The 14,678-nt window shown below is 41.2% G+C and overlaps 1 protein-coding gene across 13 annotated transcripts in view; it reads right to left on the bottom strand.

Annotated features, from left to right (window-relative positions):
• Nucleotides 1–1,042: 1,042 nt before the first annotated feature.
• Nucleotides 1,043–14,678, bottom strand: part of PPIP5K1 (diphosphoinositol pentakisphosphate kinase 1) — a 45,598-nt gene continuing 31,962 nt past the window's right edge. For all 13 annotated transcript variants that reach the window (XM_036843509.1, XM_036843517.1, XM_036843515.1 and 10 more), the window contains 2 exons: nucleotides 5,812–5,925; nucleotides 1,043–3,175 (listed from right to left, as the gene is read on the bottom strand). In XM_036843509.1, coding sequence (XP_036699404.1) covers nucleotides 2,241–3,175; nucleotides 5,812–5,925 — 1,049 coding nt within the window. In that variant the 3' untranslated portion in view covers nucleotides 1,043–2,240. The remainder of the gene's footprint in view (nucleotides 3,176–5,811; nucleotides 5,926–14,678) is intronic.

The raw sequence follows: 14,678 nt of genomic DNA, 5'->3' as shown, positions 1-14,678 counted from the left end.
GCTGGGCCCTGGCTTCTAACTCTCTGCTTCTACCAGCATGGTCATTTATCTTGATGCTTTTGATGACTGGAAGCAGTTCCAGGACCCAGGGAAGCCAGAGAATATAGGGCGGGTGAAGGGAGAAAATGTTATGGGAAGCCAGCATAATTTCTGAAAATACGTGAGAATGCCCAAGTATGGGTAATAGGAACTGAGGGTGGGGACATACATTTGGTTTGGGGGAGGAAAGAGAGGCAGGGGGCCTCCTGGGAAGGGGAACTGCATACCATGGGGTCAAGAGGTAAGGACCGAATAACCAGCATCAGATACCTTGCATAGGAGAACACCAAAGAGGTAAGGAATTGAGGGGCCCTAAGAGATCCAGAGCCTATTGAGGTTGTAAACAGCTTTCACCTGTGCAGTCTGGATTTCTATGAAGTATTATAAAATGTTGGATTTTCCTCTGCAGTGAAACCCTTTATAGTCCTGGGTATGTCAGGAAAGGCCAAGTTGTGAATGTGAATACATGCGGAGGGGGATATTCCAGCCCTCCTAGTGTTCTAGGCTTTCCCAGTGCAAAGACGTCAAGGGGGTAAAGAAAGCATAACCCGTTTCTATCAACTCCTGACACTCACTCCCAAGCATCAGAGTTAAAAGTTAAGAGGGTGATTCCAACGATCTGGTGAGAAGTCACTGTACCCTTTGGTGCTTCACAGAGATAGAACCTCTCTTCCCGGTAACACTACTTATTTAAGAAATTTTGGGATTGTAGGCCGATTGCCATAGGGACCTCCTGGAATGCTTAATCTCCAAATTTTTAAGGTCCATTCCTGCTCAACTACCATGGCTTTTAACTGGTTCAGATTAATTCAGTCACAGACATGACTGACCTACAGTCATTCATTCTTTTTTTTTTTTTTAATATTTATTTATTTGGTTGTGCCAGGTCTTAGTTGTGGCTTGCAGACTCCTTAGTTGTGGCACGTGTGCTCCTTAGTTGTGGCCAGCAGCCTCCTTAGTTGTGGCATGCGAACTCTTAGTTGCAGCATGCATGTGGGATCTAGTTCCCTGACCAGGGATTGAACCCTGGCCCCCTGCACTGGGAGCACGGAGTCTTAACCACTGCGCCACCAGGGAAGTCCCCAGTCATTCATTCTTGAATTCACAAGGACATCATCACCACCATTATTATGGTTGACTATTCTCACTATTTTATATTTATTGAGCACTCATAATGTTCCGGCCCCCAACTCCAATGACCACATTACCCCTCCTACTCACCCCCATCCCCATCCCCATCCCCAGATCTTTGGGAAAAGCTTCATAATCACACCTGGCCTTAAAGACACAATGATATGAGGACAAATCCTATGGGGACCCTGGAGTATTTGGTCTTTGGCCAGTCTGTCCCTGGCTCGACTACAGAAATATATATATAATCTTTGCTCATGTCTGTACAATACTGATCTCTGCTGATTGCTTAAAATAGAACCTGATTTTTCTCTACTACAATGTCTCCTAAGCCATACAGTCCCACAACAAAAGGAGGCCCAGCTTTACAGACTGGCCAAGAACCCCCAGAGCATTTTAAGTAGTTACTCAGAAATTTTCACAGCAATCTAATACTTATTTTTCCCTAGAGCTATTGCCCAGAGGAACAGGACTAGGGCAGAGAGGGCACCTGGGGATGATATGGAAACATCCATAAGCCCAATCTAAAAATTTGTGGCCATGATGGATATTTGTTTGGGAAAGGAACTCTTTTTTCCCAGACATTTCAGACAGCCATCCTGAGCCCACCTGAGGATACTAACAAAGACAGGAGTCCCCTGAATGCACATATGGTCTAAGGGTACCTTGAAAAGTTGTGAATATTTTCCGGAAAAGTAGAGACCTTGGAGTCCCCTTTTGCACTTGCTACCCCCAGATGTTGTCTTCAGCAGTTAAGTGGCAGTTCCTTTACCAATCTGGGATTTCCTGGGATGATCAGAGAAAGTTAGGTAATGATAGGCCCATTTACCTCTTGAAGGAAATCGTATTCAAGTCTAATGGCTGGGTGAGAAGTCAACAGCTGCTTTAACATGAAGTTGGCTCCTCCCCAAGCCCAGCTCTGGCACAGGTGTGCTTCATGCCAAGAGGACTGCTTCCTCAGACACCTCTGGTGAGATCCAAGGCCTTAATGCTGGCAGGTGAGTTAGCCAACAGAAAAATTTGCTAGCTCAAATGTCTGGTATAGTGTGACACCACTAATGAGAAAATGATTAATCACATGTTGCTGGTGGAAGGGGTGAGTTCTGGTCACGGGCTAGAGACTGGCTCTGAGGGTTTGCATTGCTAGATGGATACTGGACTTGAGGAACATCCTCTCCAGACAGCTGGTCAATCAACTCAGGGACCACATAGGACTGCTGCTGGTTCACCTCCTCTGGGACCTCCTGGACATACAGATCACCCTCCCCAGGGAACTCTTGGGATGGTTTATCAACCTCTGGGATGTCCTGAGACAACAAAATGATTGCAGAAGTCTCTTGGGCCAGCCTGCCAATGTCCCCAGAGAATTCCTGGCATGGCTGGCTGAGCTCTTCAGGGATCTCTTGGGCTGGTTTGCCGACTTCCATGAGGATTTCCTGGGCCAGGCCACCAACCCCTACAGGGAACCCATGGACCAGCCTGCCAACCTCCACAGGGACCCCCTGGCGTGGCTGGTTGACCTCCTCAGAGTTCTCCTGGCAAAGCTCGCAAGCTTCCTCAGAGACTTTCTGGTACAGTTGGCTGGCATTCTGGCATGGCTGGCTGATCTGAGGGACCTCCTGGCATGTCTGGTTAACATCATCATGTTTCTCCTTGCATGGTTGGCTGATGTCAGGGACTTCCTGGCATGGCTGGCTGACCTCTTCAGGGATGTCCTGGCATGGTTGGCTGACCTCCTCAGCAACCTTCTGGCATGGCTGGCTGGTTTCCACGGGTGGTTCCTGTGGGGACTGGTTTCGTTCAAAAGGTTCTTGCTCCCTTTCTATGGGGAGCTCTTGTGCTCCATTCCCAATGCTCTCCTGGAGCAGCCCAAGGCCTTGATGTTCTTCAGTCACATGTGAATTTAGGGAGGGGTGATCGCTGAAGCCAAAATGGCAGTTACCATCCACTGCAGTAGGGGAGGAAGGACCAGCACTGGACACAGTGCTGGAAGGGCCACTGCTGTCTGCAAAGCAAAGTCAGGAGACCAAGTCAGAAGAGCTGGAAGAGTAGGCTCTATGTATGTAGTTCAAATGCCAGAACAGATGGCCTATATTACTCATGTCTTCGGGAAAGAGGGTCTGAATTCTTCTTAAGTTATGCAGAGACTCCTAAGTTAGCTTAGCCCAGGAACTGTTGCTCTGGCCTAAGGTGTACTACAGGAGTGGCACTAAGGGACATCTAAGACTTCAGGAGAGAGTGCTGAGGCCCACTTCATCCAGTTCTTTCATAAATGTACCCCCATTCCAACTCCAAATTCCCATGGCCCCTCATTCTTACTTTGGAGGCATATGAACACTTCATACCAGGGGTTCATAATTAGGGTTACATACCAAAATTATGGGAAATTTTTAAAAAATACATATTTCCAGGTTTCATCTCCAGAGATTCTAATTCTAGATTTAGGGTAAAGGTGTGGGATGTTGAAACACTCCCAGTTAAATCTGATGTGTATCTTTTGTTAAGAATTATTTCTTTAAAGCACATTTCTGGGGCAGAGGTAACCTTTATTTACTGCCCAAGAGACAAGTAAGCAGGAAAATGTAGAAAAACTTTGTGAATCAGAATAATAGGAAGGAAAATGATTTACTCAAAGATGGAAGACTGCCATGAAATCTCTAAATAGCGGCAGTTCTTTTTTTTTTTTTTTTTAATGGCAGCAGTTCTTAATTAACCTTTCTGGAGGTCACTGACTCCCTTTGAAATTCTAATGAAAGTCATGGACTATCTTCCCAGGAAAATGTACATATGGACATTCCCCCTCATCTTTACATATAATTCCTGGGGTTCATAGACTTTACCCTGAAATCCATCCACAGATCCAGGGTGAAGACCCTCTAAGTCTTGGGACATACAGTGTTACAGGCTTATGGATATTATATACATATAAAATATAAAAACTAATTTCCTAGATCTTGACAGTAGTAAACGAAGGCCTTAGAGTCTTCAGTTACACTGTGGGACAACTCCTATCCCAACTTCTACCTCTTCATTAATCTCTAGTAGGGGACTAATCTACTTTTCCCTTTGTAAATATCATATTAATTGATGGTACTGTAGCTTTAAAGCACTCTGATATCAATAATGATAAGATTTTGGAAACAGGGGACACCTGAATAGCTTGTCATCGATGAGAACCAGGGAAGCTGGTAAACCTGAGTCTGCAAAGGCTCCAACAGTCATTGAGTTTAAGGAATGCCAGCTATCTCTTTTCTGTAAAGCAGGGGTCCCCAGCCCCCTGTCCGAGGCCTGTTAGGAACCAGGCCGCACAGCAGGTGAGTGGTGGGCTACCGAGCGAAGCTTCCTCTGCCTGCCACTTGCCATCGCTCCCTATCACTCGCGTTACCGCCTGAACCATGCCCCTCCCCACTGGTCCGTGGAAAAATAGTCTTCCACGAAACCAGTCCCTGATACCAAAAAGGTTGGGGACCGCTGCTGTAAAGGATCATATGAGGCATGCTTCAAGCAGAAAAAAAAAAAGAAAAAAAGAGGAATGTGGTTTGGGGCCAACAAGGCCTATTTAGGGCAGACAGACAGACCCTAAAGAAAATGTTTATCAGTGAGGCTATACATCTGATACTGAGATTTAAAAAAGAAGAAAAAAGGTGTAAGCTGAGTTCACCCAAGGATAGAAGTAGCCTTAATATTCAGCTAGTAGTTTGATTCAGACAAATCAAAGAGTTCAGACAGAAACAGAAGTTGAAGAAAGATAAGATTTCTAGGGCACAGAACCTATAAACACTATTGGACAGAGGTAAAAGGACCAATGGCAAGGTGAGTATAGGATAATCTGAAATTCAGGGGAAGAATTCTTGGTGTCAGGAAGGAAAGTTTCTTCTGCATAGAGGGTGCTAGAAGAAGGGAAAAATTCTACAACTGTTTACCCCAGTGCTAAAAATATGAATCTTTGCTTCAGTTCTATCCAATTAAAATAATGTTTGATTTTAGATAGTCCCTGGAGGTAGGACGAATAAGGAAAGGATTCTTCCATTGCCAGTGTCTCTGGGCCTTATCCCCTGTCTGGTCACCACTGGTATCTCTCCCCCTCTACAATTACCCTAAGAACTCCTTGTGGCTCCACTGTTCACACTGTTACCAAGGATAAATCGTGATAGGCTAGAGATTATAAAGAAGAGATGGGAAAAAGCAGCACCTGAACTTGAACTAACAAATGAGAACAGACAACTTGAGAGAAGGGACAGGTAGAAAGTAGTAGCAGATTCTAGTTTCTTTTTCCCAGCTTTTCTATGTATCCAGGTTTCCTCCCAAGTCATTTTTACTTGAGAAAGCTGTAGAGACCAAATGGGGACTTGAGGAGAATGCAGCCTTCATCTTTTCTTCCCTAAAGGACCCTCTGGGCCACTATCATTTAGGAGCCCCTCCAAGGAGATAGAGGGGACATGGAGGACAGAGGCGACGGATGAGAGAGAATAAACAGATCCGCCCTTCATCTTGGAAACAGCAAGTGCAACTGCTTCCCTGCCTGGTTACTCCTGGTCCTTCAACCCTCATCTTTGTTTCCGTCCTGCGACGAGTCTCTTCTTCACCAATCCCTCCATTCCCTCTTGGCCTTCTCTAGGCAGTTCCAAAACAATTACTTACACCAAGGGGGCTTTTCAGAGCGCTGCCGGAGTTGCAGGGTAGGTGAATGAAGAGTGCGAGGTGGAGAAAACGGGCTATCAGAGGTCTGGTTGCTGTGCATAGAGTCAAAGAGGGCTGGACAGGTGAGGGAGAGAGAGGGAAGAAAAAAAAAAGGCTATGAGGAAGAATTCAAGAACCACAGGTTCTCAAAATAAGTGAAAACCAACTTACACTTCCGCAGGCTGAGAAGTAGCATTTCCTAGGGACCCTTCATACAAACCATTTTTAATATTTTGAACTTTATATTATGAATATTGTCAAACACATTTTTTAAAAAGTAGTTGAGGGACTTCCCTGGTGGTGCAGTGGTTAAGAATCCGCCTGCTGGGACTTCCCTGGTGGTCCAGTAGTTAAGATGCCGTGCTTCCAATGCAGGGGATGCGGGTTCAAACCCTAGTCAGGGAACTAAGATCCCACATGCTGCGTGGCCAAAAGAAAAAGAAAGAATCCACCTGCCAATGCAGGGGACACGGGTTCATCCCTGGTCCAGGAAGATCCCACATGCCGCGGAGCAACTGAGCCCACGTGTCACAACTACTGAACCTGCGCTCTAGAGCCCGTGAGCCACAACTACTGAGCCCAAATGGCACAACTACTGAAGCCCATGCTCCTAGAGCCCGTGCTCCGCAACAAGAGAAGCCACTGCAATGAGGAGCCCACGCACCGCAAGGAAGAGTAGCGCCCGCTTGCAGCAACTAGAGAAAGCCCGCTCGCAGCAACGAAGACCCAGTGCAGCCAAAAATAAATAAATATATTAAAAAAAAAATAAAAGTAGTTGAAAGACTAGTACAATCAATACCTATATATTCATCTCCTATATTTAACATGTTAACATTTTGCCATGTTTGTTTCATCTATTTCTTCATGCAGAAGTTCTTTAAATAAATGACGAACATTATGAGACATTTCACCTCTAAATACTTCAGTATTCACTTCTACAATATAAGGAATTTTCCTACATAGCCATACACCATTAATAAACTTAACAAAATCTTAAAATACCCTAATATCATCTTAGTACCCAATCCATATTCAAATTTCCCCCAATTATTCCCAAAATGTCTTTTATAGTAAGATCCAAACATGAACTATGCATTCCATTTTATTATGTCTCCAAAGTCTCTTTTAACACATTTTTGACTGGAGATGTATTATGGCCACAGGTGTTAGTTTCTGCAAAAATCCCCCAGTCAATAATGTGTTAACCTAGAATCGAGCTCCCCCCTATTCTTTTTTCATACTTTTTTAAAAAATAAATTTATTCATTTGTATTTTATTTATTTATTTTTGGCTGCGTTGGATCTTCGTTGCTGCTTGCAGGCTTTCTCTAGTTGCGGCGAACGGGGGCTACTCTTCGTTGCGGTGTGCGGGCTTCTCATTGTGGTGGCTTCTCTTGTTGTGGAGCATGGGCTCTAGGCATGCAGGCTTCAGTAGTTGTGGCACATGGGCTCAGTAGTTGTGGCTTGCGGGCTCTAGAGCACAGGCTCAGTAGTTGTGGCGCATGGGCTTAGTTGCTCCGTGGTGTGTGGGATCTTCCTGGACTAGGGATCGAACCCGTGTCCCCTACATTGGCAGGTGGATTCTTAACCACTGTGCCACCAGGGAAGTCCCTCATAGTGACTTTTTGAAAAGAACAGGCCAGCTGTCTCACAGAATGTCACATTCCACACTCTGGATTTGTCTGATTGCTTCCTCACAGAAACATTTAACTTGTTTCACTATCCCTTGTATTTCCTATAAACTGACAGATACAAAAGCCTTGATTCAATGATTCAGGTGTTTTTTCTTGTTTGTTTTAAATTTTTTATTTTTGGCTGTGTTGGGTCTTTGTTGCTGCACACAGGCTTTCTCTAGTTGTGGCGAGCGGGGGCTAGTCTTCATTGCAGTGCACGTGCTTCTCATTGCGGTGGCTTCTCTTGTTGTGGAGCACGGGCTCTAGGAGCGTGGGCTTCAGTAGTTGTGGCATGCGGGCTCTGTAGTTGTGACTCATGGGCTCTAGAGCTCAAGCTCAGTAGTTGTGGTGCATGGGCTTAGTTCCTCCACAGCATGTGGGATCTTCCCAGACCAGGAATTGAACCCGTGTCTCCTGTATTGGCAGGCAGACTCTTAACCACTGCACCACCAGGGAAGTCCGATTGAGGTGTTTTTCTTTTTCTTCTTTTTTTTTTTAGTGTAAAAACAAATGCTTACATTTTTAATATTTTTTTTTAGGTTTTGATGATTTTTTAAAAATTGAAGTATAGTTGATTTATAATGTTAGTTTCAGGTGTACGGCAAAGTGATTCAGTTATGTATATATATATTCTTTTTCAGATTTGTCTCCACTATACATTATTACAAGATATTGAATATAGTTACCTGTGCTATACAGTAGGTCCTTGTTGGCTATCTATTTTATATGTAGTAGTGTGTATATGTTAATCCCAAATTCCTAATTTATCCCTCTCCCCCCTTTCCCCTTTGGTAACCATAAATTTGTTTTCCATGGCTATGAGTCTATTTCTGTTTTATAAATAAGTTCATTTGTATCATATTTTAGATTCAAAATATAAGTGATATCATATGATATTTATCTTTCTCTGTCTGACTTACTTCACTTAGTATGATAATCTCTAGGTCCATCCATGTTGCTGCAAATGGCATTATTTATTCTTTTTTATGGCTGAGTAATATTCCATTGTATATATGTACCACATCTTCTTTATCCATTCATCTGTCGATCAACATCTATGTTGGTTCCATGTCTTGGCTACTGTAAATAGTGCTGCTATGAACATTGGGGTGCATGTATCTTTTCAAATTACGGTTTTCTCTGGATATATGACCAGGAGTGGGATTGCTGGATCATATGGTAGCTTTAATTTTAGTTTTTTAAGGAAGCTCCATACTGTTCTCCATAGTGGCTGCACCAGTTTGCATTCCCACCAACGGTGTAGGAGGGCTCCCTTTTCTCCACACCCTCTCTAGCATTTATCGTTTGTAGATTTTTTGATGATGGCCATTCTGACTGGTTCAATGATTCAGTTTAAATAACTTTGGGACTTCCCTGGTGGTGCAGTAGTTAAGAATCCAATGCAGGGGACACAGGTTCGATCCCTGGTCTGGGAAGATCTCACACCGTGGAGCAACTAAGCCTGTGCACCACAACTACTGAAGCCTGCACACTCTAGAGCCCGCAAGCCACAACTACAACTACTGAGCCCACGCACCTACAGCCTGTACTCCACAACAATAGAAGCCACCGCAATGAGAAGCCTGCGCACCACAGCGAAGAGTAGCCCCCACTTGTTGCAACTAGAGAAAGCCCGTGCGCAGCAATGAAGACCCAACACAGCCAAAATAAATAAATAAATAAATAAATAAATAACTTTGGCAAGAATACTTCAAGAGGTGATCCTGTGTACTTTATATTGCATCATATTGGAGGAACATAATGTCTCATTATCCCACTAAGGCTAAGTTTACAAACAAAGTTAAAGTGGGGCCCATGAGATCTCACCATTGTAAAGTTTTCCCCTTCTGATTAGAGGTGATCCTTTGGCACTGTGGAACCTGATCAACATTTCACCTAATTGTGTTAGTATCCATTGATGATCCTTAATTACTTTATTAGGAGTGTCAAGTGGTGATTTTCTAATTCTATCAATTCTGTATTTATTAGCTGGCATATTTTCTGTAAAGAAGAGCTTTCTCTCTTCAACTTGGGGCCATTTGATTACATTAAACTGCAGTTCTTACTGAAAAGGAAGGATAAGTGTTTATTTCCCTTTAATTAGTTTTCAGAAGAAAAAGTTGGTGAAAAGTATTCATCAATAGTGACAGATGATTATTATTTTATTTTATTTTTGTTCTCTTTTTTGTAAGATTCATTATGAGCTTGTAGATGTTCACATGTTCAGTGCACTTTAATCAATTACAATAAATTATTCTTTTAATGCTAAAATATTCCAGTTCTGGTCAGTGGGAGCCTCTTCAGGCTTGATTGCTTCCTTGCTTCTGTTACAACATGCCTCAGGATCACCTTGTGCTTTCCTTGCCCTAGATCATGCATCCTCAATAAAACTGGTTCTTGGTGAAAGTGAAAAAACTTAGATATTCCACTGGTTTGTGGTCCATCAAATGGCTACAATACATAAACAGACATAAAGTATATCTGTGGTATTAAAATTTCAGGTGGTGGGGAGTGATTGGAGGAAAAAAGTCTAAAAAGGCTCTGTAGGAGGGGGTGTGATTTTAGTAAAGAAAACAAACAAAAAAAAGGTTAAAAAACATGAGCCTAGACCAGGAATCCAACCATGGAATCCTGGTTGCTTTTAGTGGGGAATGATATGTAGAGACCAAAATCTAGGTGCCAAGGGAGCTCATTGATACTCTTTCTAATAAATGATATTAGAAAAAGCATTAAAAAATGGAATTCATATTGATATTTTCAATTCAAATTTAACATTACAGCACTTTAAAAATCTTCTGAATTTATATTTGTATCTAATTTATCTTACTTTGAGAATTCTTATTCCTAATAACAGAAACACAATTACTTATTTGCATTACTCTATTATATGTGTGTGTGTGCATATGACATATATGTTTCAAAATAGTATCAATATCACTACTAACAATTAAACCACTGAATGAGGATTAAAATTATGTTATATTTCTTTTTGTTCCACTAAAGGATTTACAGTCAAAGTACAGTATTCCAAAGTTATTTGAAAAATTATTTTCCCTGTGTGATTATGTTACTATTTTGATATAAAGTTAGGGTAACTTCTTTCCATTTTTTTTTTTCCAATTTTAGGATTCGCTTCTTTTGATTTAGTCTTATATTTTGAAAAACATTTACAGGTTTACAAGTCAAAGGTTTATAAAAAGGCATATTCAGAGGAAGTTGCTTTTTCTTCATGCCCTTCAGCCCCGTTCCTATTGCTCTCCAGTGGTAAACATTTTTATTAGTTTCTGGTGTTTACTTTTATCATTTCTTTTTGAAAATATGTGTATTTTCCCCTTATTTCCCCTCCTTATAGAATAAGTAACATACTATCAACACTACTCTGCACCTTTTTTTTTCCACTTAACAATATATCCTGGAGATTACTTCATATCAAAACACATAGACCTTCCTCATTAGTTTTAACAGATGCATAGTACTCATTTGAGTGGACATACCACTGTTTACTCAACCACTCTTGTACTGAAGAACTTTGGGGTTGTTTCCAAAAATAATAAATAAACAACATAAATTATGTCACAATAACTGTATACAAATGTTGTTTCAACTTTGTGTACAGTAGCTTCAGAATAGATTCCTAAAATTGTATTATTAGATAAGAGAGTAACTGTATCTGTAATTCTCTGAGATATTACAAAATTTACCTTCATAGGGGTTGTACCATTTTGCACTCCCACCAACAGTGTATGGAATTGCCTCTCTCATTATAGACTTGTCAAGAGAATGTGTTATCAAACTTTTGGATTTTTTACAATCTAATAGGTGAGATACAATATCTCAGTGTCGTTTTATTTATTTATTTTTAAATTTTTAAAAGATTTTATTTATTTATTTATTTTTGGCTGTGTTGGGTCTTCACTGCTGCACGTGGGTTTTCTCCAGTTGCGGCAAGCAGGGGCTACTCTTCGTGGTGGTGTGCGGGCTTCTCGTTGTGGTGACTTCTCTTGTTGCGGAGCACGGGCTTCAGTAGTTGTGGCACGCGGGTTCAGTAGTTGTGGTTCGTGGGGTCTAGAGCACAGGCTCAGTGGTGGCACATGGGCTTAGTTGCTCCGTGGCATGTGGGATCTTCCAGGACCAGAGATCAAACCCGTGTCCCCTGCATTGGCAGGCGGATTCTTAACCACTGCGCCACCAGGGAAGTCCCTCAGTGTGGTTTTAATTTGCATATATCTTATGATCGAGGTTGAGCATCATTTCACATGTGTAACAGCCACCTGTATTTCTTTCTTTGTAAACTATCCTTTTTCAAAAGTCACACTTTTGGTCTTTTCCTTTCTGATATGTAAAAGTTCTCTTTATTTCAGGATGATTAAGCCTATATGTGATATAAATTGCAGAAAAAATTTTTCTTTGCTTATGATGTTGCTATTGGTTTTGCAACATATAAAAAAACGTTTATATGGCTTAGTTTATCAATCTTTTCCTATTGCTTCCCAAATTTGAGTTTGAGTCAGAATTAGGTTCTCCTTACTTTCAGGTGATAAAGGAATTTATCACCATCACCCCTGCTTACTTTTAGTACTTGCATGGTTTATTTTTTTTAATTATTATTATTGAAGGGAAAGCCATATAACATAAAGCTAACCATCTTAAAGTGTATAATACTGTGGCATTTAGCACATCAACAATGTTGTGCAACTGCCACCTTATCTAGTTCCAAAACATTTTCATCACCCCAAAAGAAAACCCCATATCCATTAAGAAGTCACTCCTCATTCTACCCTAGCTTCAACCCCTGGAAACCACCAATTTGCTTTCTGTCTCTATTCTAGTTCTTTCATATAAATGGAATCATACAATATGTGACTTTTTCTGTCTGGTTTCTTTCACTTGCCATGTTTTTGAGGTTCATCCATATTGCAACATATATCAGTACTTCATTCATTTTTATAGTTCAGTAACATTCTATTGTATGTATATACCACATTTTGTTTACCCATTCATGTACATTTCAGTTGTTTCCACCTTTTGACTATTGTGAATAGTGTCACCATAAACTTTTGTGTGTAAATATTTGTTAGAGTACCTGTTGTCATTTCTTTTGAATATATACCTGGGAGTGGAATTGCTGGGTCAGATAGTAACCCTATATTTAGCTTTTTGAGGAATTGTCAAACTGTTTTCCACCGGGGCTGTACCATTTTACATTTCCCCCAGCAATGTACAAAAATTCTAATTTGTTCATGCCATTACCAACACTTTTCTGCTTGCTCTTTCTCTCTCTTTTTAAATTATAGCCATCGTAGTGGGTGTGAAGTGGTATCTCATTGTGGCTTTGATTTGCATATCCCTAATGGTTACTGAGGGTGAGCATTATTTCATGTGCTTCTTGGTTATTTGTATATCTTCTTTGAAGAAGTGTCTATTTAAGTCCTTTGCTCACTTTTAAGTTGGGTTGTTTGTCTTTTTGTTGTTGAATTGTTATATTATGGACCTTTATCAGATATATGATTTGCAAATATTTTCTCCCTTTCTATAGGCTGTCTTTTCACTTTCTTTCATGTTCTTTGATGCACAAAAAGTTTAAATTTTGGTGAAGTCCAATTTATCTATTTTTTTCCCTTTTGTTGCTTGTGCTTTCGGTCTAAGAATCCATTAGCCAACTCTTAAGGTCATGAAGATTTATCTTATGTCTTGTAAGAGTTGTACAGTTTTAGCTCTTATATTCAGGCCATTGATCCATTTTGAGTTAACTTTTGTACATGGTATGAGGTGGGGGGGTCCATCTTCATTCTTTTGCATGTGGGTATCCAGTTGTTCTAGCACCATTTATTGAAGAGACAATTCTTTCCCCATTAAATGGTCTTAGCAACATTGTTGAAAATCAACTGGCCATGGAAGTATGGGTTTAGTTTTGGACTCTTGGTTCTATTCCATTGGTCTATATCTTTATCCTTATGGCAATCCCACACTGTTTGGATTACTGTAGCTTTGTAGTAAGTTTTAAAATCAGAAGATGTGAGTCCTCCAACTTTTTCTTTTTCAAGATTATTTTGACTATTCAGGTCCCCTTGCAATCCCATATAAACTTAAGGGTCAGCTTTTCCATTTCTGCAAAAAAGTGCATTGGAATTCCAATAGGGATTGCATTTAATCCAGAGATTTCTTTGGGGAGTACTGTCATCCTAAAAATGTTATGTCTTCTACATGAACATGGGATGTCTTACCATTTATTTAGGTCTTTTAAAATTTATTTCAGGGCTTCCCTGGTGGCGCAGTGGTTGAGAGTCTGCCTGCCAATGCAGGGGACACGGGTTCGAGCCCTGGTCTGGGAAGATCCCACATGCCGCGGAGCAACTAAGCCCGTGAGCCAGAACTACTGAGCCTGCGCGTGTGGAGCCTGTGCTCCGCAACAAGAGAGGCCGCCATAGTGAGAGGCCCGCACACTGCGATGAAGAGTGGCCCCTGCTCGCCGCAACTAGAGAAAGCCCCCGCACAGAAACAAAGACCCAACACAGCCATAAATAAATAAATAAATAAATAATTTAAAGAACAGGACAGGAATAAAGAAGCAGATGTAGAGAATGGACTTGAGGACACGGGGAGTGGGAAGGATAAGCTGGGATGAAGTGAGAGAGTGGCATGGACATATATACACTACCAAATGTAAAATAGATAGCTAGTGGGAAGCAGACGCATAGCACAGGGAGATCAGCTCGGTGCTTTATGACCACCTAGAGGGGTGGGATAGGGAGGGTGGGAGGGAGGGAGTCACAAGAGGGAAGAGATATGGGAATATATGTATATGTATAACTGATTCACTTTGTTATAAAGCAGAAACTAACACACCATTGTAAAGCAATTATACTCCAATAAAGATGTTTTTTTTAAAAATCCCTCAGCTTTTGTTTATTTGGGAATGTCTTAATTTTTCCTTCATTTTTGAACGGTTTCGACAGACGTAGAATTCTTGGTTGACGTTTTTTTCTTTTAGCACTTTAAATATGTCACCCCACTACTTTCTGGCCTCTATGGTTTCTGATGAGTGACTTGTTAATCTATTAAATATCCCTTGTATGTGACAAGCTGCTTTTCTCTTGCTACTTTCAACATTTTCTCTGTCTTTTGACAATTTGATTACAATGTGTCTCAATGTAGA

The sequence above is a fragment of the Balaenoptera musculus genome, chromosome 2 (assembly GCF_009873245.2).
Source record: "Balaenoptera musculus isolate JJ_BM4_2016_0621 chromosome 2, mBalMus1.pri.v3, whole genome shotgun sequence".
Taxonomy (NCBI): Eukaryota; Metazoa; Chordata; class Mammalia; order Artiodactyla; family Balaenopteridae; genus Balaenoptera; species Balaenoptera musculus.
This window is presented reverse-complemented; position numbering and strand designations above follow the sequence as displayed.